The sequence below is a fragment of the Bubalus kerabau genome, chromosome 1 (assembly GCF_029407905.1).
Source record: "Bubalus kerabau isolate K-KA32 ecotype Philippines breed swamp buffalo chromosome 1, PCC_UOA_SB_1v2, whole genome shotgun sequence".
Taxonomy (NCBI): Eukaryota; Metazoa; Chordata; class Mammalia; order Artiodactyla; family Bovidae; genus Bubalus; species Bubalus kerabau.
In genome coordinates, this window is record NC_073624.1 from 91,424,048 (window position 1) to 91,448,535 (window position 24,488).

General features: G+C 36.9%; 1 protein-coding gene across 2 annotated transcripts in view; it reads right to left on the reverse strand.

Annotated features, from left to right (window-relative positions):
- Positions 1-24,488, reverse strand: part of CCNT1 (cyclin T1) — a 39,577-nt gene that overhangs the window by 12,742 nt on the left and 2,347 nt on the right. Inside the window, exons 2-8 of one of the 2 annotated variants that reach the window (XM_055582387.1) lie at positions 23,762-23,843; positions 8,717-8,845; positions 6,624-6,684; positions 5,075-5,137; positions 3,593-3,638; positions 2,256-2,419; positions 2,021-2,091 (exon numbers count right to left, since the gene is read on the reverse strand). In XM_055582387.1, coding sequence (XP_055438362.1) covers positions 2,021-2,091; positions 2,256-2,419; positions 3,593-3,638; positions 5,075-5,137; positions 6,624-6,684; positions 8,717-8,845; positions 23,762-23,843 — 616 coding nt within the window. The remainder of the gene's footprint in view (positions 1-2,020; positions 2,092-2,255; positions 2,420-3,592; positions 3,639-5,074; positions 5,138-6,623; positions 6,685-8,716; positions 8,846-23,761; positions 23,844-24,488) is intronic. The other variant, XR_008714955.1, reaches the window with a different exon arrangement.

The window sequence follows — 24,488 nt, forward strand, 5'->3', positions numbered from 1 at the left end:
ACTAGCATATGACCCAGCAATTCCACTTCTGGGTATATACCCAGAAGAATAGAAAGCAGGATCTCAAAAGAGATACTCTACACCAATATTCATTGCAGCATTACATACAAAAGGTAAAATGCAGACACAAACCAAATGTCTATCGATGGAAGAATGGATAAATAAAATGTGGTACAAACACACAAAAGATTATTCAGCCTTTTAAGAGAACAGTTAAAATTCTACCATATGCTACAACATGGATAAACCCTGAGGATGTGCTAATTGAAATAAGTCAGTCACAAAAAAACAAATAATGTATGATTCCACTTAAATGAGGTTTACAGGTACTAACAATAGTCTAAATAATGAAATATAATCGTGGCTGCCAGAGTCAGGGAATAGACAGTCACTCTTTAATGGTTATAGAGTTTGTTTTAGAAAATGAAAAGTTATGGGGATAGATGGTAATAATGGCTGCAGAACAGTATGCTGCTGCTGCTAAGTCACATCAGTCGTGTCCGACTCTGTGGGACTCCATAGACGGCAGCCCACCAAGCTCCCCCGTCCCTGGGATTCTCCAGGCAAGAACACTGGAGTACAGTATAAATCCATGTAATACCTGTATACTTAAAATGGCTAAGACAGTAAATTTTATGTTATTTGTATTTTACCACAATTTAAATTTTTTAAAAAAATTTAAAAAGAGGGAAATTCTGCCATTTGCAACAAACATAAATGAACCTGGAGGACCTTTTGCTAAGTAAAATAAGCCAGACACAGAAAGACAAGTATTATGTGATCTTACTTATGTAAGGAATCTAAAATAGTCAAACTTGTAGAGAGTAGAATAGTGGTTTCCAGAGATTGAGGGAAGGAGGAAACAAGGACATATTAGTCAAAGGGCAAAAAGTTTCAGTTACACAAGATGAATATATCCGAGAGATCCTCTGTACAGCATAGTACCTATAGTGAAACATATAATATTGTGGGAATTCTCTGGTAGTCCAGTGATTAGGACTCGGTGCTATCACTGCCAGGGTCCCAGGTTCTAACCCTGGTCATGAAACTAGGGGCTTCCCAAGTGGCGCAGTGGTAAAGAATCCACCTTCTACTGCCGGAGACGCAAGAGACGTGGGTTCAGTCCCAGGGTTGGGAAGATCCCCTGGAGGAGGAAATGGCAACCCACACCAGTATTCTTGCCTGGAAAATTCCATGGACAGAGGAGGCTGGTGGGCTACAGTCCATGGGGTCGCAAAGAGTCAGAAACAACTGATCACACACACACACGAAACTAAGATCCCGCTACAAGGCAATAAAAATAATGAAGTTGTATTCATTCATGAACATCCTTATCTTACGATTACAGTTAGTCTAAAACTCTAGAAATTTTGGTAAAGTTTTACACAAAAGTAAAGGATAAGACTTGTGTCCTCTCAAATCTCCTTTGAACCCTAGGCAAACTCATTTTCTATAACTCAACTTAGGAGAAAGAAAATTAAGCATCCTCAGTCTAGAATTCTCAGAAATGCAAGGAATACTTTTAAGCTTTCTGACACTGAAAAAAAAAAAGAGAGAATTATTTCATTAATCATAAATAAGACTTTCAAGAATGCCTGAAATATAACTTTGAACTGTGATCTATATAAAAACAAAATTCTAAAATCCATTTAAAAGCAAGTAATGTCAAAGATAAAATTACAATACCAGCTCTAACCTCCTAACTCTGTATGTTTCCTATATAAGAAGCCAACATTCTATGTCTCAGAAAAGCCAAATTTTCCCCCTTCACACTCTCTACACACAAAAAAATACTCAACCAATGTTGCTGACCAAATGACTAAACCACAGAGTTGCAAAACACAAAATAAATCCTGCTGTTACCTACATCAATGGATTTCTGAGCCAGTATCCCAGCTATGAAGTTGAAATCATAACTGCTGCATAACTATAAAAAGTGGAAATTCCAAACCTAGGGTACATATCCGTATCTGGTATCTCACTGGTGCAATCAAAAGAAAGTGACAGCAATAATTCTTACCCTCCAATTCCAAATTCGTTTGAGCCTGTTGGGGGTTTTCTCCAGAATCTGTAGAAATTCATGGGTCAATTCTACAAATGAAATTAGAACATTTAAGAAAAACTCAGAGAGGGAGAAGTAATGAAACAAGGATAACCTCAACTAACTGTATTCATCTGAAATCAAGTCACCTTTGGCCAGGTATGTGACAGATCAAGAGCAAGTGCTTTTCAAGGTCCCTTCCTCTAAAACTTACCATCTAAAAGTTCCAAGGTCACAGTGGCGTCAACATACTCCCACCAGTGCTTCCCATCAGTTGAGACTGGGATCTCCCAGTTGGACCACTTGCAAGCCAGATGAATGCAGACACAGGCCACCACAGGAGGTGTGTACTGCAGGCTAAATGTGGTCAAATGCAGGCTGACATCAGAGGGAAGGAAACAAGAGAGTGTCATGAGCTCTCAATTCTGAACCCAAAGTTAAAAAACTCTCCATTATTAAAAAAAAAAAAAAAAGTAAAAAAAAGAAAAAGAAAAAAACACTGGAGAGCAAGAAAGGCAAGAAATAGCCAGTGCTCTGATCCAACACCCAACCTAATCTTTCCATTAACCCATCTGCTCAGGTAACAACTTATCTAATTTTTTTGACTATACATCATTTAATCCACACACTGATGAAGGACTGGAAAAAATAAAAACAAAAATAAAAGACTGAGTACTCAAGTTTTTTTTAAATAAGGATTAATCATCCTAAGAATAAGGTCAGAACATAAGAAAAATTTTAACATTTTTAATATGTACAATCCCTAAATCAAATACTTAAGGAACTATCCTAAAAATTATCTTATTTCTTGCCAGTCAAGGTCTGGTCTCTTTTAAATAATGAATAGATAATCACTCTCTCAAGTGTGAATATGCTTGATAGTTTATTTTTAAAATCTCTCCCATCAGGCTATAAAAATGAACTGCTTAGCCTCGACGGTCATTAGGAGTATCTTTGGTTTCCAAGAACTACATAGTAGACTGGAGATGAGAATGAGCAAATCATTTGGTAATACAAGTTATGTGTTAATTTTTTTCTTTAAAAAGGGAACAAGAAATAAAAAGTATCACAACTCTTAGCACATATATGTGCCCATTTATCTGGGAGTGAGTGAAAACAAAAAGTACCTTTTAAAATACCACAATTACAGCAGAATCCTCCAAACTAGATTTTAGTCACCAACTGGCAATGAAATCCAAGTTTAAATAAACTTTCAAAACTATGCTCTTGGATATTTAAATGCAAAGTAAAAAATGCAGAATTAAATTGGCTATCAATCAGCAACAAAAATATTTTATCACCTTAACAAATTTAAAAAGCAGCATGGAAATTTTAAAGCACGCATGACAACTGTGCAGAAAAATCAACATTTACCATGGACTTGTCTATAACACATTCTATTAATATCAGAGATCCTTGATTAGATCTTTGGCTCCTAGTTTACTAAGTGCCAGACCTATCACCTTTCCATATACCCAACAAAAAGTGACAATTCCAACCCAAGTAAAGTACTATCCCAAAAAGAGAAGAGAAAAATATTAAAATATAAACCTGTTGGTTGCCATGAAGTAAGAAGTTTGTGCTAAGTCCTTGCTTGCTAAAAAAAAAAAGGGGGGGGGGAGATTATTAGTTCCATTCATTCTCAATAATTATTTAGTAAGCATTTACTATTTGCAAGGCAGAGAATACAGTGGCAAATGAGACAGACCTGGTCTCTGACCACCTGATGCTTACATTCCACCGTCAAATGAAACAGTTTAAGTGATTTTTAACTACATTAACAATTATGCTGCTTCCAGACTTAGGGACTTTAGCTTTATTCTGCACACCAGGTATAAGGATTACATATTTAAAATCCAATTCCTGGGCATCCTCCCTAGAGTCTAACTCAACACTTTCGGAGAAGGATAGTAACAATGTAGTAACAATGAGCATTTTTAACAAGTAACTCAGAGACCCTGATACAAGAGTCCACTAAGAAATTCTAAGTTAGGGGATGAACTAATCTGGAGGCAAGATCAGAAGACCTTTATATATTTGGAAAAAATCAGCAAATGACATAAATTATTTAAACATATTACAATAAAAAAATTCCTCCAAAAAAATTTGTCTGGGTGACAAAGTAAATTTTAATCTTCCTTAGATGAAATATTAACATATTTAACCCATCTCTGTTTAACACTATGCTTCCTCAATGTAAACCTTTTAATGCTCTCAAAATGTTAAGAACTCAAAAAACTTGAATTTTCAGATGAAACACATGGTAAGGCCAATTATCAGTGAAAATCTACAAAACAAGAAATTACATTTAAATGCACAATGGTATCTAGATTTTCTTTCTTGATATTACTATTTGAATAAAAAGAAGAACTAGGTTTAATGCAATCATGGCTACTAAAGTTAAATTAGAATAAAAAGCAAGTCTGCCAATGAATTAACAATGATGAAAGTAAGTTCAAATCAATTCTACATGGCCTTCTGGGTGGCCTTTAACAGTGTCCAGGACAATCAACCCTAGAATCAAATTAAGATCACTTCCCTGGTGGCTCAGACCATAAAGCATCTGCCTACAACATAGGAGACCTGGGTCGGGAAGATCCCCTGGAGAAGGAAATGGCAACCCACTTCAGTACTCTTGCCCGGAAAATCCCATGGACAGAGGAGCCTGGTAGGCTACAGTCCACAGGGTCGAAAAGAGTCAGACACGACTGAGAGACTTCACTTTCATTTTCATTCCCAAGACATCCTTAAAATTGCTATTGGATACTTTGATTTTAATGACTTTTCAAAATCTGCCTCCAGCTCTGACAAACAAGAAACTCACTCACTTTATCTCGAGATCACCTAAAAACACTACAAGAACTCAAGAGAAAAGCTCCAACCACTCACTTTGAAATTTAAAAGCCAGGTAGGTTTTTTAATTTAAATTTTGGCCAAAGCAGCTGTATTATGTATTAGCCCACAGTAAATCTTAGCCTCTAAATGGTAAAACAATTTAAGATAGCATCTCAGGTTGGGATTGGGATTCCTTACCTCGAACAAGCTGAGTGCACTTTACCACATGTGTATGTGGGTGATCAATTGTTAGTTCAAAGCCTAAAAAAAAGTAACTGGTTAAAAAACCTAAAGATACTCAAAATATTTTATACTGTTTTTATCTGAGTCATCGTTGAAAGCTTCTCTCATTTTCTGGTCCCAAAACTGCCTACTGAGAGGCTGAGAGTCACATGAAGTATGCAGCACACTCTTAAGATTATCTTCAAAGGCACCACTCAGATAATGAAGTTAATAGAGTCTCAAGATCCCTGAACTATCAATAACATCTGAATACAAAGCGTGTTCTTAGGGACAACAGAATATATGATTGGAAAAGAAGCAGTTACATAATGATTATCTGCAAAAGCTTAACCTTTAGAAAACATTTTTAAAACCTATTCCTCTCTTACCTCAGTCTTCTTCCTTTTCATCATCTCAATCATCATTAAGTACCGATCATTTTATCTAACTCTAAATGATCTTAACCAAAATGCAGTATGTCTATAAAAATTTTAGAAGAAATTTCTTTTTGTGTATGTAAATAAAGTTATCTAGTACGAGTAAAGAAATTCTAGGGAATCCCCGGCGGTCCAGTGGTTAGGACTCCGCACTTGCACTGCCAAGAGCCTTGGTTCAATCCCTGTCAGGGAACTAAGATCCCACAAGCTATGTGCCGCACACCCAAAAACTAAAACTAAAGTCTGAGGCAAACTGCCTAAAAAAAAGAAGAAAATTCTATTGCAAAATTTACTTGATGCAAATTATTCTAAAAGCACAACTGATTCTCACAAGTTAGATTTTACAGATTTTCACATTAAAATATTAAAATGTATCCCACCAGAAAAATAGCATTGTCCCCTAAAGTATGGTTACCTTGAAGATAACTAATTTAAAGTAAAAATTAGCAGAAACTAATTTCAGAGATAAACTTTGAAGAATTCATTGTGTTTATAGGTGTATATGCAAAAAATACAGGCCGATCAGCAACTTTCCAACATGACTCATGAAATACTCTCCTATCTAAAGAGACAAATGAGAGCCCAAAAGAACTAGAAAATCTTTATTTTCCATATTTGCTAAACTTTTAAAGGCAGTCTGATGAAAATAATAATAGATAATAACAGAACATCATCAGTTCTTTAGCCCAGCAGTTCAATTTAGCTTGAATTCCTCCATCTCCACTCTACTGTTTTGAACGCTAATTACCAATTTTAAAATTATCTAAATATAAGGACAGACTATGAAAACTCCTGGAAGGAAAAAAGTTATTTAGATAGTTTCTGCCATTATTTATCAGAAAGTTAAAAACTCCCAAATCTTATCAAGCAAATCATGAATCCTAGAATAAAAACAAGCAGAAAAAGCCTGCTAATGGCTATCTCAAAGGTCGGTGGTGCCTTCATTCTCTCTGTGGCAGGGTTAAGCAATCTCTACAAAGTACAAAAACCTTCCCAAGAAATTCTCTTCCTGTTTCCTATTTTGCAAATTAGAAAAACATTATGTTGCATACATATTTCTTTAGTGTTTTAAAGGAAAATAAACTTACCTAAAGTCTGCAGAATTATGCTTTCTAGTATCACCAGATCTTGAACTTGCTGCAGGTAAGCCTGCAGGTGTGAGAAGACACATAAATTATTCCCCAAAAAGACACAGTATATAACATAAAGGGTAGACAATTCTACCATAACAACCTCCAAAGGAAACCAAAGCCACAAAAGGCAAGGGTGCAGTTATGAGGGAAAGTAGGAACTGAAATTAATCCTTATCCCTAACAGATTCTCCTTTAAAAAAAGAAATAGATAAATAAGTGGTACAGCAAAAGATGTCACTTTATTTATAAAGGGCTACAGAATAAACACCAGATATCTGGTTAATTTTCAGACTGACATTTTAGGTTATAATGTTCATATGATACAGATTAAAAACTTTTTTAAATTAAAATATTAACATGCATTTTTTTTTAACATCATCAAAACACACTGCACAGCCTTCTCACAGTACTGTACACTATCTCAAACATTTGATTCCTGTTAAACTTTCCTTTTAGAGTAATGCTAGATTTTTAAAATTCACAGAGGAGTTCACAAGAAAATGGAACAAACAAAAATCCCTCAGATTTGTACAGCCATTACTGTAGCCACTATTCGTACATGGCCATCAAGCACCCGAAATGTGCTATGAATGTAGAATACACAATGAATTTTAAAGACTTAGTTAAAAAATAATGTTAAAAAACACTTCATTAATAATGTTTTAAAATTGACTCTATGCTGAAATGACTATATTTTGGAGTTAAAATGCTATATAAAATATGTTAAATTAATCTTAAATTTAAATAAAAATTTAAAATAAAAGCTTAATGAAAACCTTAAAAATTTTAATTACACATGTGACTTCCCTTATATTTTTATCGGACAGCACTGGTATAGAGCTCTAGGAGAATGAAGCTTGAGCCAAGAGTTAAGAGACTTATGTTGCTGCTAACTTTCCACTGAACTTTATGATCTCTAGTGAGTCCAATAAGGACTTAACCTACAGTAGCTCTCCTTTCCACATAATGAAGAAAGTATCTTCTCCGAGTCACCTCATAAGACAGACTCAGGTGAGAAGTCATGTAAATATACTTTAAAGAAAAAAAAGTTGGGATTTTACTTTTTATTTCAATAAAATTTTGTTATTTGGTCAATTCTACGGACCAATCGCAGTTAGTAGTCTTAAACATAAATAAAAGTTCAGACCAACAACTTTTCAACAAAACTACTCTGGTGCAGCCCAGAGAGAAAATGAAGTCAAGACACTGCTATTTTAAACACTTGACTGATATAACTAGGAGCTGTGATTCCACAATTCCACTTCTCTCTGACGTGCATCCACTGTAACAAACAAATAACCTGGTACAGAAATCTGTAGTTTTTCCTCAAACTCATTGCTCCCCAGTCACTGAATTCTAAAGCCAGGAGAGTTTCCCTTCTTCATAAGGTCAAGGAAAGATGGAAGGGGGGAGGCAGGGGAAGCTATATGTAGACACAAAGGATAAAGGGGTAGAAGAATATGTATCTGAATTATAATCAACAGTATTCTCCTAGGAGAAGGGGAGATGAGCATACTTGAATTTGTTAAAAAGTTAAGCACAAAAATGACAGGATCCATTTTTTAAAAATTCACTAACAAAAATAATGTTCTCCATAGAGATATTTCCAGTAAAAAGCTGGAAATTATCTTAAGAGATAATGGTTAAAATATATGTATGTACATGATGAAATTCTGTATCAATATTTAAAGAAAGTGGAGAATTGATGGGGAAATATTTGACATACAGTAAGTGAAAAAAGTAGGTATAAAATATATACATGTACAGCTACTTATAGAAAAGAAGCTGGAAATACTGGTTCATTTATATATCTGTGGTACAAATTATACTTAGTTAATATATTTTCTTCTTTTTATGCACTTTCCAATTTTACCAGAAAAAATACAATTAACTTTTACCATAAAATTTCTATGTTTTAAGGAAAAAACAAACACTAAAAGTTCCTTTAACAGTCCCCGTTGAGATTTCAGTAAATCAAAGTTGTAAAACTAAGTTATGATCAAAATAAATTAAGAAAAACAGATGTATGCAATTAATCAACCCCCTACCTCACTCCTGGTATCAGGAAGTGATTCCTGTGGATGGAGACAAGTGTGTGCTACCTTGATGACGTGTTCCAATTTTTTTGGCTGCTCCTCTACTTTGGCTGCTAAAAATAAGGCTGCTGGAGCCACAGACTGGATGAAGAGAAAATAAATCACTTTTATTATTTATTTCTAGAGCAAGGTAGTTCTAAAAAAGAACTAAGTTTTAAACCAACTTCTTTGCTTACCTCAATTTTCATCACCTCCTGTTATGCCTTCCCTTCTATTTACAATATCTTCCCCTCTCCTATCCATTAACCCAAGCCCACTTCCTAAATCAATCCTTCAATGAACTCTCATTAAAAGCTACTTTCAAGTAGCCACTAGACGTTAAGTAGACAGCTTTCTATTTAAAATGAGATTAAGTTTTATCAAAGTACTCTATATACTTTTTTTTAAAGGATTGTTAGGGAAATTAAAATAGAGGTAACCTTGTTCTCTTGTTCTGGAGAAGGAAATGGCAACCCACTCCAGGATTCATGCCTGGGAAATCCCATGGACAGAGGAGCCTGGCGGGCTCAGTCAGACATGACTTAGCAGCTAAACCACCACCACCAGTCTTGTTCAGACTTCAGAAGTAGGGCAGCAGGCCTCTGAGCGACTTCTGACCTTGCCCAGACTCTGCCTGGACTACATGTCTGCCTGGCAAGGACACCAACCGTTACCAGCAAGTCAAGAGGCACTTTAGAGAAAGGGAATGTGACTTGAAATCTCTAAGCCCCTAAGGACCTGGCCAGCCCAGTCCCACCTCCAGGGTCTAAGTCTTATGACTAACAAGATGAAATCAACAGCATTGTAAAGTAAAACCAGAGCCTCTTTTTTGCTAGCAAACTGATGAAGACATCAGTTTACAGCATAGTACTATAATAAGCAGGAGCCCCCAAAACTGCCATCTGAAGTCTCACCCGTGGGGTAGATGTACCACCCTGATCTTTTCCAACTGGGCCTCCAGATTGCTGTTAACTTCTCACGGCTGTTCAAGTCTGGATGTAGGTTGTCAGCCCAATTTGGTGATGTATACACTGTTACACTTCTATTTCTTTTCTTTTAATGACTGTATATTGAAATTAAGTCAAATAATCTTCTATAAAAAAATGAAATTGTTTATTTGTGTGTAACGAGTGGTTTCTTTTGTTAATGAATCCTTCGAACCTAAAACGAAAGTAAAACTTTTGGCAAAACATAAATTGGCGCTGTGAGCAGGATTTGTGAAGCAAAATGCCACTCTTTAAGAAGAAAGACATTAAGATTAATGAAGTCTTTATTTCCAGATGGGAAGATCTGCCTTACTTCTTGTTGGCTACTGAATGGGACATATCCACTGGACTGTGTGAGAATTGGGACCCCAAATTAAAGAGGGCTGAACCTTTAAAAGTTATTGAATGTTTGCGGCTCTTGCCAAGTGAGAAAGAACAAGAATGTACCATGATGGATCAGAGAGGCTGGATCCTCTCTGCCTACCATAAGGCTGAAGAAGCCAAATTAAAACTGGTTGAAAAGAAGTCAAAACTGGAGAAAGAATTATGCGACCTGCAAGGTTGGTTGTCCACATTATAATGCCAAAACTACATTTTAGCTGACCAAGTGTCCGTTTTCCAGTTGGTAGCTGAAAAAGCTGCTGTAAAGGCTGCACGAGTTAAATATCGAAAGGAGCACGGCAAGGTTAACAAAAAGAAGTTCATTCTCAGGAAATGACAGGGGGAAAAGAGACCAAGAGACATTTTAAATCTCAAACAGAAACTGAAACCACCGCCTGTCTGGATATATGTGTCTGTCTCAGTATGTGTCTTTGTCCTTGGATAACACTGCTAAGGTTAACTTGTAAATGAGCTCAGTTAACTGACTTAAAAGTAAGTGCTTACAAATTAAAGCTAAATATCTAGAAAACTGGCCAAGATAAAGTTTAGGACCACAGGATCTGGGAAATATTTAGTACGAAGCCGATATCTGCTATTGAAGATGGTTTAAGTCTGTTGAGTTAATCAGTATAGATGTCTTAATATGTCTTATATGTCTAATATGTCTAATATGTCTTAGAGTCATCATATAATAATCAGTAGAATACGTTCACTGTGCCTAGGCTTAATGTAAGCTAAATAAAATCTTGCTGTTTCCTTTACAAATTTGTCAGCAAGGAAAGTAACTCAATGTGAAGAAATTTTTAAGGAAAGAAAATGTAAATGAGATAAGAGCTTTTAAATTAAACTTTATTAAGAATAATTATGCTTTAGGAAAGTCTCCCTAACATAATAGGGCTTTGCTGGTGACTCAGTGGTAAAGAATCCACCTACCAAAGCAGGAGACTTGAAGTCCATCTCTGGTCTGGAAGATCCCACGTGCCACACAGCAACTAAGCCCGTGCACCACAGCCATCGAGCCTGTGCTCTAGAGTCGGAATGGCAACTACTGAGCGCTAGCGCTGCAACTGCTGAAGCCAGCAGGCTCTAGAGCCCTTGCTTCACAACAAGAGAAGCCACCACAATGAGAAGCCTGTGCACCACAACTAGCGAGTAGCCCCCACTCGCCACAACTAATATAAAGCCCACACAGCAATGAAGACCCAGCACAGCCAAAAAATAAATAAAATTATTAAATAAAGTCTTTTGTCATTTTAGTTATGGCTTTATTCTGATGGCTTTGTAAAAACAATTAAAAGACACTTGCTCCTTGGAAGAATAGCTATGATAAACCTAGACAGTGTATTAAAAAGCAGAGACATCATTTTACCAACAAAGGTCTGTACGGTCAAAGCTATGGTTTTTCCATAGTAGGTCTGGTGGTGCTAATGGTAAAGAATCTGCCCGCAATGCAGGAGACCTGAGTTCGATTCCTGGGTTGGGAAGATCCCCTGTAAAGGGAATGGCAACGCACTCCAGTATTCTTGCCTGGAGAATGCCATGGACAGAGGAGGCTGGTGGGCTACAGTCCATGGGGTTGCAGAGTTGGACACAACTGAGTGACTAACACACACACACCATGGTTTTTCCAGGAGTCATGTAGGGATGTGAGAGTTGGACCATAAAGAAGGCTGAGCACCAAAGAATTGATGCTTTCGAACTGGTGCTGAGAAAACTCTTCAGAGTCCTTTGGACAACAAAATCAAACCAGTTAATCCTAAAGGAAATCAACCCTGAATATTCACTGGAAGGACTGATACTGAAGCTGAAACTCCAACACTTTGGCCACTTGATGCGAAGAGCCAACTCACTGTAAAAGACCCTGATGCTGGGAAACACTGACGGCAAGAGGAGAAGGGTGAGACAGAGGATGAGGTGGTTGGATGGCATCACTGACTCAATGGACATGAGTCTGAGCAAACTCAGGGAGATAGTGAAGGACAGTGAAGTCTGGCATGCTGCAGTCCATGGGGTGGCAAAGAGTCAGACATGACTTAGCGACTGAATAACAACTTTGTAAAAATATCACCTCTTCAAGATTTACAGAAATCTTGAAGATTAAATTAACTATTAAGAGATAAACAAATTTTGTTATTAACAGTAAGCCTGTATTAGACTGGAACTTGGTTTTCTCGTTAAGAGAACAGCTTTCTTGGGATGTGGCTTTTGATAACAAGACTATGAGAATTTCACTGGTTTTAAGTGATTTATATTTGTTTTTAAAATCTTTTGCAACTTTGGTAAATGAATATTTCACAATGATCTATGAAGATTGTGGCACACACAGACAAGCTCGTTTTGCTTCTACAAATAATTAATCCTTGTCAGACTTTTGCTATCCTGATGTTCTTAGAACATGGCAACTGTCTACTTCTAAATCAAGGAATTTAAAACGGGTAAACAAAGGCTATAAATCAGTCAGGGGACTGGGAAATCCAAGATGGCTGCTTGACTTTTCTCAGCTCCAAACCTCATTTTTTTGTTTGATGGGACTAATCATTAACCCTAGCTAGGTTAACGCCTTAACAAAAAATTGTTTCACTTAATAGTAAATTCTAGTTTTGTTAACTGAGATTTATGTTGACCAAGACTTACTTCCCAGATAGCTCCTTGCTGTTAAATTTTATTGCTAAGACATTTAACTTAATTTTTCTAAAGCTTATCTCAGTAATCTATCTTTGGATGGAGAGCAGATACCCTGTGACATAAAATAACCTGTATCAATCAATGAACTATATGCCAATTGGAGCTTATGGAAAAAAACAAAATAGAGCCCTTGGGTTTCTAGAACAGGAAATTTCCAGAGGCCGGAAACAGTCATACTAAGAACAGTCAATTTGCTGAATTATATACAGTATGTCAGGCTCTAAAACAAGAAAATTTAACAGAATGTCATATTTATACAGATTCTTGGTCAGTAGCCAACGAACAGATTGGCCACTTGGCTTCCCCTAAGCGTAAAGAATAACTGGCGAATTCACTCCTAAGAGCTATATGGGGAAAGGAATTATGGTCTGACATTTGGGAAACTGTTCAAACTACTACTGTTTCAGTCTTTCATGTAGATGCTCAGTGTCCCAAATTCTAGGAAATAATGGTATAACTCTATTAGAAATGAACAAACCTGAATTCAAGCAGCAGAAATTGATCCAGACTCCAGCAACTTAAAATGTTCAACTTCATGTGCACACCAAAAATGTGGCCATTTGGGAGAAACAACAACCTACAGGTGGGCTCAGGATCAAGGTATTTCTTTCACTATAGATCTCATTAAATTTGTTATTTTACAATGTCCACTTTGTCAACAATTAAGCATAGAAGCTTGCCACAACCAGTAAAGGACAAGTGGCACATGGCAAGCTGCCTGGGCAAATACAGCAAACTGATTATATTGGTCCATTAATTTGGGAAGAAGGATGCCAATGTGTGTGTACGGCTGTGGACACCTATTCTGGGTATTTAGTGGCCATTCCCTTGGGGAAAGCCAATCAGAGTAATACTATTAAAACACTATGCTATGCTATGCTATGCTAAGTCGCTTCAGTTGTGTCCGACTCTGTGTGACCCCACAGACGGCAGCCACCAGGCTCCCCTGTCCCTGGGATTCTCCAGGCAAGAACACTGGAGTGGATTGCCATTTCCTTCTCCAATGCATGAAAGTGAAAAGTGAAAGTTAAGTCGCTCAGTCGTGTCCGACTCTTAGCGACCCCATGGACTGCAGCCTACCAGGCTCCTCTGTCCGTGGGATTTTCCAGGCAAGAGTACTGGAGTGAGGTGCCATTGCCTTCTCCATTAAAACACTAGAGATAATTAATCTATATTATGGTGTTCCACTTCAAATTCAGAGTGACAATGGGTCACATTTTAAAGTAAGTTAATACAAGAGTTTGTCCAGGAATATAATGTACAATGGATTTTTCATATTTTATTATCCTCAAGATGCTGGCTTGACTAAAAGAACGAATGATCGGCTTAAATAGCAATTAATTAAACTTGGAGAGGGTTCTTATAAAAACTGAAGGACTAATTTAAATACTGCCCTCAATATTTTAAATAACAGACCTATAGGAGAATTAGAAACTCCTTTGATGAGGATGACTATTCTGAACGTACAGATTCATAAAACAGACTTCCATCCTGAGACAGCTAGAATTAGAAAATCAGCCCAGGAGCACTCGCTCCTTTCTGAGCTACTCCTGAGGCCTCCAGACTGGATTTGTCACCTACATCTGAACACAGACTTACTAAAGGATTGGTATGTGCTATTTCAACTGGTATTGCAATTAAAATGTCTCCCAGACACTTTGAATTAATCCAAGAATGCTTCAGTTTAACATTAACATGGATTGTGTCTGTGGGGCAGTTACAGACCTAGACTACCAAGGAGAAATTCGAGTAATTTTACTAAATGAGGAAAAGGATGATCTACTTATTAATAAACATAATCAAGTTGTCAATTGCTGATTCTTCCGTTTGTAACTGACAAAGTACAAAACGGAGAACCTCCCACCTTACTAACGGTCAGAGGTGATAGAGGGTTTGGGTCCACAAATGAAATACATACTATTGAAGCTAAAATCTGGGTGAAGCAGCCTAACCATCCTCCCATACCTGCTGCTGATATGACTGCACAGGGGAAGGATATCGTCATATAATCTCCAGACAGGAAAAATAGAAATATGTGCCATTAACATACTGTTATTCTCAAGAAAAGACTCTTCTTTGAGCCTTACTGTAATGTGGATTGTTATTCATACCTCAACTTCTGATTATCTGCTACAGTTAAGAAAAGAACATGACAAAAAATGTTGGGGAATCTTCAGATGGAGAAATAGGAGCCAGACCCAAACTCAGGATAACTTCACCTGCCTTGCAAACAAGGCCTGTTCTTTCTTAACTTTGGCTTTCTATGGACAAAATTTATCTGTCTACTACATTACACCAATTTCATGTGTTACTCATTGTATCTGGGGGAGAGTATTAGTTGTGGCATTTTACTGGGAATTGTTTGGACTTTAATAATTGCACCACTTACTGATAGACTATAATAAGGCTACCAAGAGACTGCTAAGTGGACCAACATCTCACATTTGGGAACCCTACTTATTACAGAACTTAATCAAGTATTGTGAATGGACTATCTTCCCTAAATCCCATGTTTTTTAAAATAGCCCCTCAACTTGTATGTATTGTAACCAGTTATGTAGAAACTAACTTCTACGTTTCAGTTAGGAACCCTTTTTCCAGATGCCTAACACATATTGATCATTTATATTGGAAGGGGACCACCTATTACTTTTCCTCCATGAGAACTTAGGTATAGTGGACTCAAATCCTATTCCTTACTCTCTCTGTTCCCAGTATTAGCTTCCCCTTAAAACCTTTATGAAAGATTTTGCAAGGAATCAAAGAGTTATAAAATTTCATAGATAAATACAATCATACCTTAATAGAGCATTTTGTTGTTACTACTGTAACTGCCAATAACTTAATGGATGTAGGAGTTGATGTACAAAAACGTACTTCTCATTCATGGTGGGTCTTTTTCTTTACTAACTCCCCTACTGCTCAAAGATTCTTTTCTGCACTGCTTAACCCATTACATATTTCTATGATCACTTTATTTCTATTGACTATCTGGAACTGTTATTTGACTTATAGAATTAAAGAGACTGTTCATGTTACTCTGCCTTATTCCTATGCTCTTTCAGCCTAAACAATTCTGAGGTCAACTAGTAAGGATGAGTCTTGTTCAGGCTTCAGAAATAGGGGAGCAGGCCTCTGACCCACTTCTGACCTTGCCCAGACACTGCCTGGACTACATGCCTGCCTACAAGCACATCAAGTGTTACCATCAGGTCAGTCGGCACTTTAGAGAAAAAAGGGAATAGGACTTGAAATCCCTAAGCTCCTGAGGGCCTGGCCAGCCTCTCTTACCCATCTAAAAATTCTTAAGACTCAGGAAGATAAAACAAACAGCATTGTAAAATTAAAATAAAACTAGAGCTGCATCTTTTTGAAGTAATCTTTTAAAATTATTTTTATTATCAGTCACCAAAAACTATGCGGAGATGATATTTACAATGTTCCATTCTCACAAGAGCTGATTTTTTGCACACAAACTGATGATATCAGTTTACGGCCTGAGATTACAAACAGGAGCCCCCAAAATTGCAATTTGAAGTCTCACCTGTGGGATGGACGTACCACCCAGGATCCTTCCAACTGGGGATCCAGATTGCTGTTAACAAGAGACTGGCCAGTGCTGTTCAAGTCTGGATATAGGCTGTCGGCCCAATTCTGTTACTTCTCTCTATTGTTGTTGTTGTTGTTTTTTAATGATTGTATATTTAAATTAAGTCAAATACCCTTCTATAAGAAAATTGAATTTGTTTATTTGTGGTAAAGAGTGGTTTCTTTTGTTAACGAATTCTTCAAACCTAAAACGAAAGTAAAACTCTCGGCAAAACAAGGAGTAAATTGAAATGTCCAGAATCAGCAAGTGTTGCCAGGGGCTGGGAAAAGAGAAATGGAAGTGACTGCTGAAGTATGAGGGGTTTCTTTCTGGGGTGATGTACATGTTCTGAAATTAGATCATGGTGATGGTTGCTGACCTCTGAATATACCAAGAACCAGTGAATTGTACATCAAAAGAAGGAATTCTATCGTATGCATATTATCTCAATTATACTTACATATGGAGAAGAGCACAAAACTTTAATTAGTGCTCTCACTGCTGGGACCCCAGGTTCAATCCCTGTTTGGGGAACTAAGATCCCACAAGCCATGCTGTGAGGCCAAAAAAAAAGTCAAGCCAATACACAAGAAGACAGAAAACTCAGATGCTAAAAAAGAAACTGGAACAGGACATAAACATACCCTGGTGATTTGGGAAATCTCAGGAAGCAGAACTTCTCTAGAATCTTAACAAGAATATGTCAGTGAATCAAACACAGCAATGGCATGAACTAGACAGAATTCACCAGAAGTTAAAGAAAACAATAAATAATTTTATAGAAGTGAAATATTTATTTACTGAGTATAACTGATAAGAATTCTAATATTTATTTGTATTACTTTGTGAAAAGATTTTTCTCTACAAATTCAATTCAGAATAATAATCCTCTTCCTTTATATCTGTTGCAGTTGTATATGGAGCTTGCTACAAATATTCTACTAGACCTTAAAACAAAGAAAAACCAGAGGAAAAGGGGTGTGAACAAAGACATGAGAAATTAGGGCATCAAGCACATTTTGAACAGTACATTGAGTAAAGGATATAAATAAAAGGATATAGGTCACAAAAGATTTTTAAGAAGAGAGTGACATTAAACATTTTGGGGGAAAAATGTAGAGTTTAAGAAATAATTATAAAGATTAATCCAGTGGTAGATGGGACTAAAAGGAAAAAAGATAGATACATTAAGTTACTTTTTCTAAGAGAAAATTTTACTAATACAAGCACTAAGAAACAAAGTTTAGAATAGGCACTAGCAGTAGAAATAAAGTAAAAAAGAGATGCAGTTTTCACCTTGGAAAAATGAATAGGTTTTCAGTAAATATATATATATATATATATATATATATATGAAACTGCACGAAGAGAAAAAAATTCTAGTGGAAATATACGCCAAAAGGTTAATAGGATTATCTCTGAAGATCAGAGTTACAGAGAAATAATTACCTCCTTTAATTTGTCCTCTTTAATTTTATGATAAAAATACATATTTATAGGGTGAGAAAAACAGAACAGTACCATTATATTAATTAATAGGACTTTATAACTGATTGGACAAAGGGGAAAAGGAAAAAGGTAACTCAAAGGCAATACTAAAAAAAAAAAAAAAGGCAATACTAAGATATTATGCCTACAACTTTGCCTTCAAGGATCTAAAAATACACTTGAAAGAATCTAACATATATTTATGTATATATATAATAAAAACAATGTCTAACAAGGCACTATCTCAGTTAAGTGAAAGACTGCAACAGATAAATTTCAACCTAATTTTTGTGCAATCAACCATATACTCATTGCTCCTCACGCAATCATACACCAAGCTAGTTTATCAAAGTATTTTCCTATCAAAAGTAGTTTCAAAAGGAATTCTTATGCCAAGTTAAGAGTGTAAGATTTTTTCCATATTATAAACAGTAATAATGCCAGCTAATACTTGCTATGTGCAGGCATTCTGCAAATTTATTCACCTATATCCTATGAGGTAGGCAGCATTTTTGACTCCAAAGAGATGAGAAAACTGAGGCCCAAGGTAACTTGCCCAAGGCCAAAGAGCTGTAGGCAGTGCAGCAAGGATCCAAATTGAGATGTGCCTGACTCAAGAGATCATCCTCTTAACCACTCAGTTCAGTTCAGTCCCTCAGTCGTGTCCAACTCTTTGCAACCCCATGAACCACAGCACGCCAGGCCTCCCTGTCCATCACCAATTCCCGGAGTTTACCCAAACTCATGTCCATTGAGTCGGTGATGGCATCCAACCATCTCATCCCCTGTTGTCCCCTTCTCCTCCTGCCTTCAATTGTTTCCAACATCAGGGTCTTTTCAAATGAGTCAGATCTTTGCATCAGGTGGCCAAAATATTGGAGTTTCAGCTTCAACATCAGTCCTTCCAATGAATATTTAGGACTGATTTCCTTTAGGATGGACTGGCTGGATCTCCTTGCAGTCCAAGGGACTCTCAAGAGTCTTCTCCAACACCACAGTTCAAAAGTATCAATTCTTCTGCGCTCAGCTTTCTTTACAGTCCAACTCTCACACCCATACATGACTACTGGAAAAAGTATAGCCTTGACTAGACGGACCTTTGTTGGCAAAGTAATGTCTCTGCTTTTTAATATGCTGTCTAGGCTGGACAGCGTATTTCCTTCCAAGGAGTAAGCGTCTTTCAATTTCATGGCTGCAATCACCATCTGCAGTGATTTTGGAGCCCAAAAATATAAAGTCAGCCACTGTTTCCACTGTTTCCCCATCTATTTGCCATGAAATGATGAGACCGGATGTCTAAAAAAATAAAGTCAGCTACTGTTCCCCCATCTATTTGCCATGAAGTGATGGGACCAGATGCCATGATCTTCGTTTTCTGAATGTTGAGTTTTACGCCAACTTTTTCACTCTCCTCTTTCACTTTCATCAAGAGGCTCTTGAGTTCTTCTTCACTTTCTGCCATAAGGGTAGTGTCATCTGCATATCTGAGGTTATTGATATTTCTCCCGGCAATCTTGATTCCAGCTTGTGCTTCCTCCAGCCTAGCATTTCTCATGATGTACTCTGCATATAAGTTAAATAAGCAGGGTGACAATATACAGCCTTGACATATTCCTTTTCCTATTTGGAACCAGTCTGTTGTTCCATGTCCAGTTCTAACTGTTGCTTCCTGGCCTGCATACAGGTTTCTCAAGAGGCAGGTCAGGTGGTCTGGTATTCCCATCTCTCAGAATTTTCCACAGTTTATTGTGATCCACACAGTCAAAGGCTTTGGAATAGTCAGTAAATCAGAAGTAGATGTTTTTCTGGAACTCTCTTGCTTTTTCGATGATCCAGCGGATGTTGGCAATTTGATCTCTGGTTCCTCTGCCTTTTCTAAAACCAACTTGAACATCTGGAAGTTCATGGTTCACGTATTGCTGAAGCCTGGTTTGGAGAATTCTGAGCATTACTTTACTAGCATTTGAGATGAGTGCAATTGTGCAGGAGTTTGAGCATTCTTTGGCACTGCCTTTCTTTGGGATTGGAATGAAAACTGACCTTTTCCAGTCCTGTGGCCACTGCTGAGTGTTCCAAATTTGCTGACATATTGAGTGCAGCACTTTCACAGCATCAGGATTTGAAATACTAAACTTGACCTTTTAAGAGTCAGTTAATGAGAGTAATATACACCCAAATTTGTCAGCTATCACAACACCTGTGAATCAAATGTTAGAAAATGCAACATAAATACACACACATCAAGTTGCTCACCTTTACTTTTACATTCCCCCACTTGAAAACATTTAAAATAGTATATATAGAAATTCAATTCAGTTCAGTTCAGTCGCTCAGTCATGTCCAACTCTTTACAACCCCATGGACTATAGTAAGGCTTAATTTCTTCTCAAAGAAAGAATGCAATGCCAGGATTTAAGTAAAAATAAACCAGTCATTTAATCCTGTCCACTAAAGGAATACAATGTATGCAATCAAAAGGTAAGTTCTCTTCAAAGGTATTAGAAATACACTGTATCTTGTTCTGGGTGGAGGTTATGTATAAATAAAATGCAAAAAACAACTGTGCTGCACCTCAGACTTGAGTGCTTTATGTTGCTGCTATTGTTGTTCAGTTGCTAAGTCCTGTCTGACTCTTGTGTGACCCCATGGACTATAGCCTGCCAAGCTCCTCTGTCCATGGGATTTTCCAGGCAAGAATACTGGAGTGGGTTGACATTTCCTTCTCCAGGGGATCTTCCTGCCCCAGGGATTGAACCCACATCTCCTGCATTGGCAGGTGGATTCTTTACTGAGCCACCAGGGAAGCCCATGCTTTATGTTATACCTCAATAAAGATTTTTAAATTTTTTTTTTAAAAAGGCAAGAGCTTTAGGCTCCGAAACACTATAAAAGAGTTACAACAAAACAAGAAAAGTATTCACGGCACATGGCACATAGCTGTGATAGATGAAAAAATCAAAATAAAATAGGGGCATAAAGAATCAACAGAAAAAAATTTTTTTTTTCTCCTGAACCCTGCTCCCTCCTCCCTCCCCGTACCATCCCTCTGGGTCGTCCCAGTGCACCAGCCCCAAGCATCCAGTATTGTGCATCGAACCTGGACTGGCGACTCGTTTCATATATATTATACATGTTTCAATGCCATTCTCCCAAATCATCCCACCCTCTCCCTCTCCCACAGAGTCCAAAAGACTGTTCTATATATCAGTGTCTCTTTTGTTATCTTGTATACAGGCTCATTGTTACCATCTTTCTAAATTCCATATATACGCGTTAGTATACTGTATTGGTGTTTTTCTTTCTGGCTTACTTCACTCTGTATAATAGGCTCCAGTTTCATCCACCTCACTAGAATTTTTAAGTCAATTCTTCAATTTCACAAGAAGAACAATGACCAACAGGCATAAGAAGTTCAACTTCACTAACTGAAGAAATGTAAATTCAGAAAATAGGACTCCCACTATCTTGCTCACCACTCTATCCCTTCTGTACTTGACAAATAATATTTCCTGAAATAATGAGTATTTGTTATTAGTGAGGATGGAGAGAAAAGAACAGTCTTCCACAGTGCTGGAAACAATGTATGCTGATATAATCCTTCAGTAGAGCAAACAGACACAACAAAAATCTTTTAAATGCAGACCCTTGGACACAATTCCATCTATAGGAACTTATAGAACAGTCATGTGTACCGGACTATTTTATATAAATTATTTATAGTACAATAAACTATAAACCACCCAAACATCCACCAATCAAAAGCTGGTAAAATAAATTATAGGAACTACTCAAATACTATGTGGCCATTTAAAATAACAAGAAAATGCCCAGTACATAAATACTGTTAAGTGATAAAAGGCAATTGCATAAGAGTAGTATAGTAACAAGTGATTTTTATAGAAATACATAAATGCTGGTACTACAGGCACAAAAAAAGGCCTGAGACATTACTGTCGAAATGTTTATCAAAAGTTACTTTTGAAGGGATTACAGATGAGCTTTTACTTTCTACATTACACATGCTTGTATTAATTTTTACCACAAGCATTTATTACCTTTGTAATAAGAAAAAATTAACAAGAAAAATGTATGAGCACTTCACAGGATATACTATATATCAATGCCACAATGTACTAAATCCCCTTAAATTTGAATTTGGACTTACCACAGCTAAACCCTTAGAATTAACATCCTACAGGAGTCATATGTTTCATCCATTAATTCCAGAATGTTCCTAAATCAGTTCTCTAAAGAGGATCAATAACCCCAAATTAAGAGAATCACTGGATTCTCGAAAAGGTACTGAAATCCAAAAAAATATCTCTATATTGGATAATTACCAGATCATTCATTCATTAAGTTTACTGAAGGTGCTTTAGAGGATACACAAAAAAGTGAGTCTCCGTCCTTGCTAAGATAAATAAATAGAAAATAAGACAAGATGTAATTTAAAAGGTAAAGCAAGAGAAACACACCCACACACATTGCTGTTTAGTCACTGAGTAGTGTCCGATTCTTTCCTGACCCCATGGACTGTAGCCAGCCAGGCTCCTCTGTCCGTGAGATTTCCCAGGCAAGAATACTGGAATGGGTTGCCATTTCCTTCTCCAGGGATCTTCCTGACCCAGGGACTGAAACTGCATCTCCTGCATTGGCAGGTGGATTCCTTACCACTGAGCCATCAGGGAAGCCCATACATACACACACACACACACGCACACATATAAATACACACACATGCATAGAGTGGACAAATTGATGTGAGATGTATTTCACCGTGGATTTCAAATCTTTACCATAATAAAAGAAATGTAGAAAACTTTTAGAATGGGCAAGACAGCAACAGACTTCCTCTTCAAATACCATTTTTTATCCACTACTTTCTCTTCTAGAGCTATCAGACAGCCTCAATAAATGCTTCTCTCTCTTAAGAAGAATGTGTTCCTGGCAATCAGAGGAGGTAGAGGGGTTAAAGATAGGAAACAGCCAAAATGACTGAACAATCTGCAAAAATTGGGAATATTTAATCCACAAATCTCAAGGGTTTCCTGTACAATTATTCCCAATAATGAGTCCACTAATATCTTGCTTTTCAATTTCTTTTCCTATGGCATAAAAAAGAGAATTCAAACCCTATTATCCTAAGGGTAGTCTGAAACACCTTACCTCAGAACATAACCTTTTCTTAAAAAAAAAATGAAATATTTGACTCATAAATCCACATGAAGTATTCATCAAGTTCAGCCCTATTATCTTGTGATTTTATTAAACAAATATATTCTTACCTGCAATTGGAATATCACTATGCACTTGCTTCCAAGTCATTTACAATAATGTTAAATAGGACCATTTCAGGTAGCAAAACTGAAAATAGCATTATTTACAATTCTGTCCAGAAAAAAAAAATCCCTTTATTACTATTATTTTATTTTTCTCCTCTTAAAAGTCATCACCCAGTCATCACATAATGTACCTTCCCCTTCCAACCAGACACTGATTGGACTCTTTTCAAAGATTTTTAGAAAATGTAAATGACTAACATTCACTTGTTTTCCTGTGCCCATATTATTAACCAGTTCAAAAGTTACACTTAAGTTAGTTTCCCCTTTAACACTACTCTCCCAAACCAAAAATGTTAACTCTAAGTGTTCAATGATCTATTAGAGAATCCACCTACTCTAAGAATGCACTAAAGCTAAACAAGTAGCTAGACACTAAACAGGAAAACTAGAAGGCTGGATTCAGAATAGCAGTGTGATTATAATGAAAGCGATCAATACTAAATTCTAAACTTCAAACCCCAGTTGAGCAGCAAAGATCAACCACAAAAGAAAGATGAAGTTGAAATTAATCACAAAAGAATTATACCATATAAAAAATTATACTTACATTTCGATGGAACTGTGTAAAGGACTGAATCATGTAGAATCGATGCATGTACACTATAGCAGTGTTGATAGTCAATTGTGAGCTAAAACGTTCAAGTTAAGGTCCCAAAACAGACAGTACAATCCCCCAAAATACAATCTCTATATGCCCCCAAAAGGACCATGCAGCCAAGCACAGTAGACGCTCTTAAATGAAAATCATACTTACCTCTTTGGGGTGTGGAGAAAGGGAGTTCTCTACCCTATTGGTGGGAATGTAAACTGATGCTGCCACTATGAAAAACAGTATGGAGGTTCCTCAAAAAAACTAAACACAGAGTTGCCATATGATCAAGCAATCCCACTCCTAGGCATATATTCATAGAAAATTCTTCCAATTCAAAAAGATACATGCACCCTAATGTTCACAGCAGCACTATTTACAAAAGCCAAGGCGTGGAAACAACCTAAAGGTCCATGGACAGATGAATGGATAAAGAAGATGTGGTGCATATACACAATGGAGTTATTACTCAGCCATAAAAAAGAAAGAAATAATGCCCTTTGTAGCCACATGGATGGACCTAGAGATTATCATACTTAGTGAAGTCAGAAAGAGAAAGACAAATACCATATGATAGCACTTTTATGTGGAACCTAAAATGACACAAATGAACTTATTTATGAAACAGACTCACAGACATAGAAAACAAACTATAGTTAGCAAAGAAGAGGGCAGGAGAGAATAA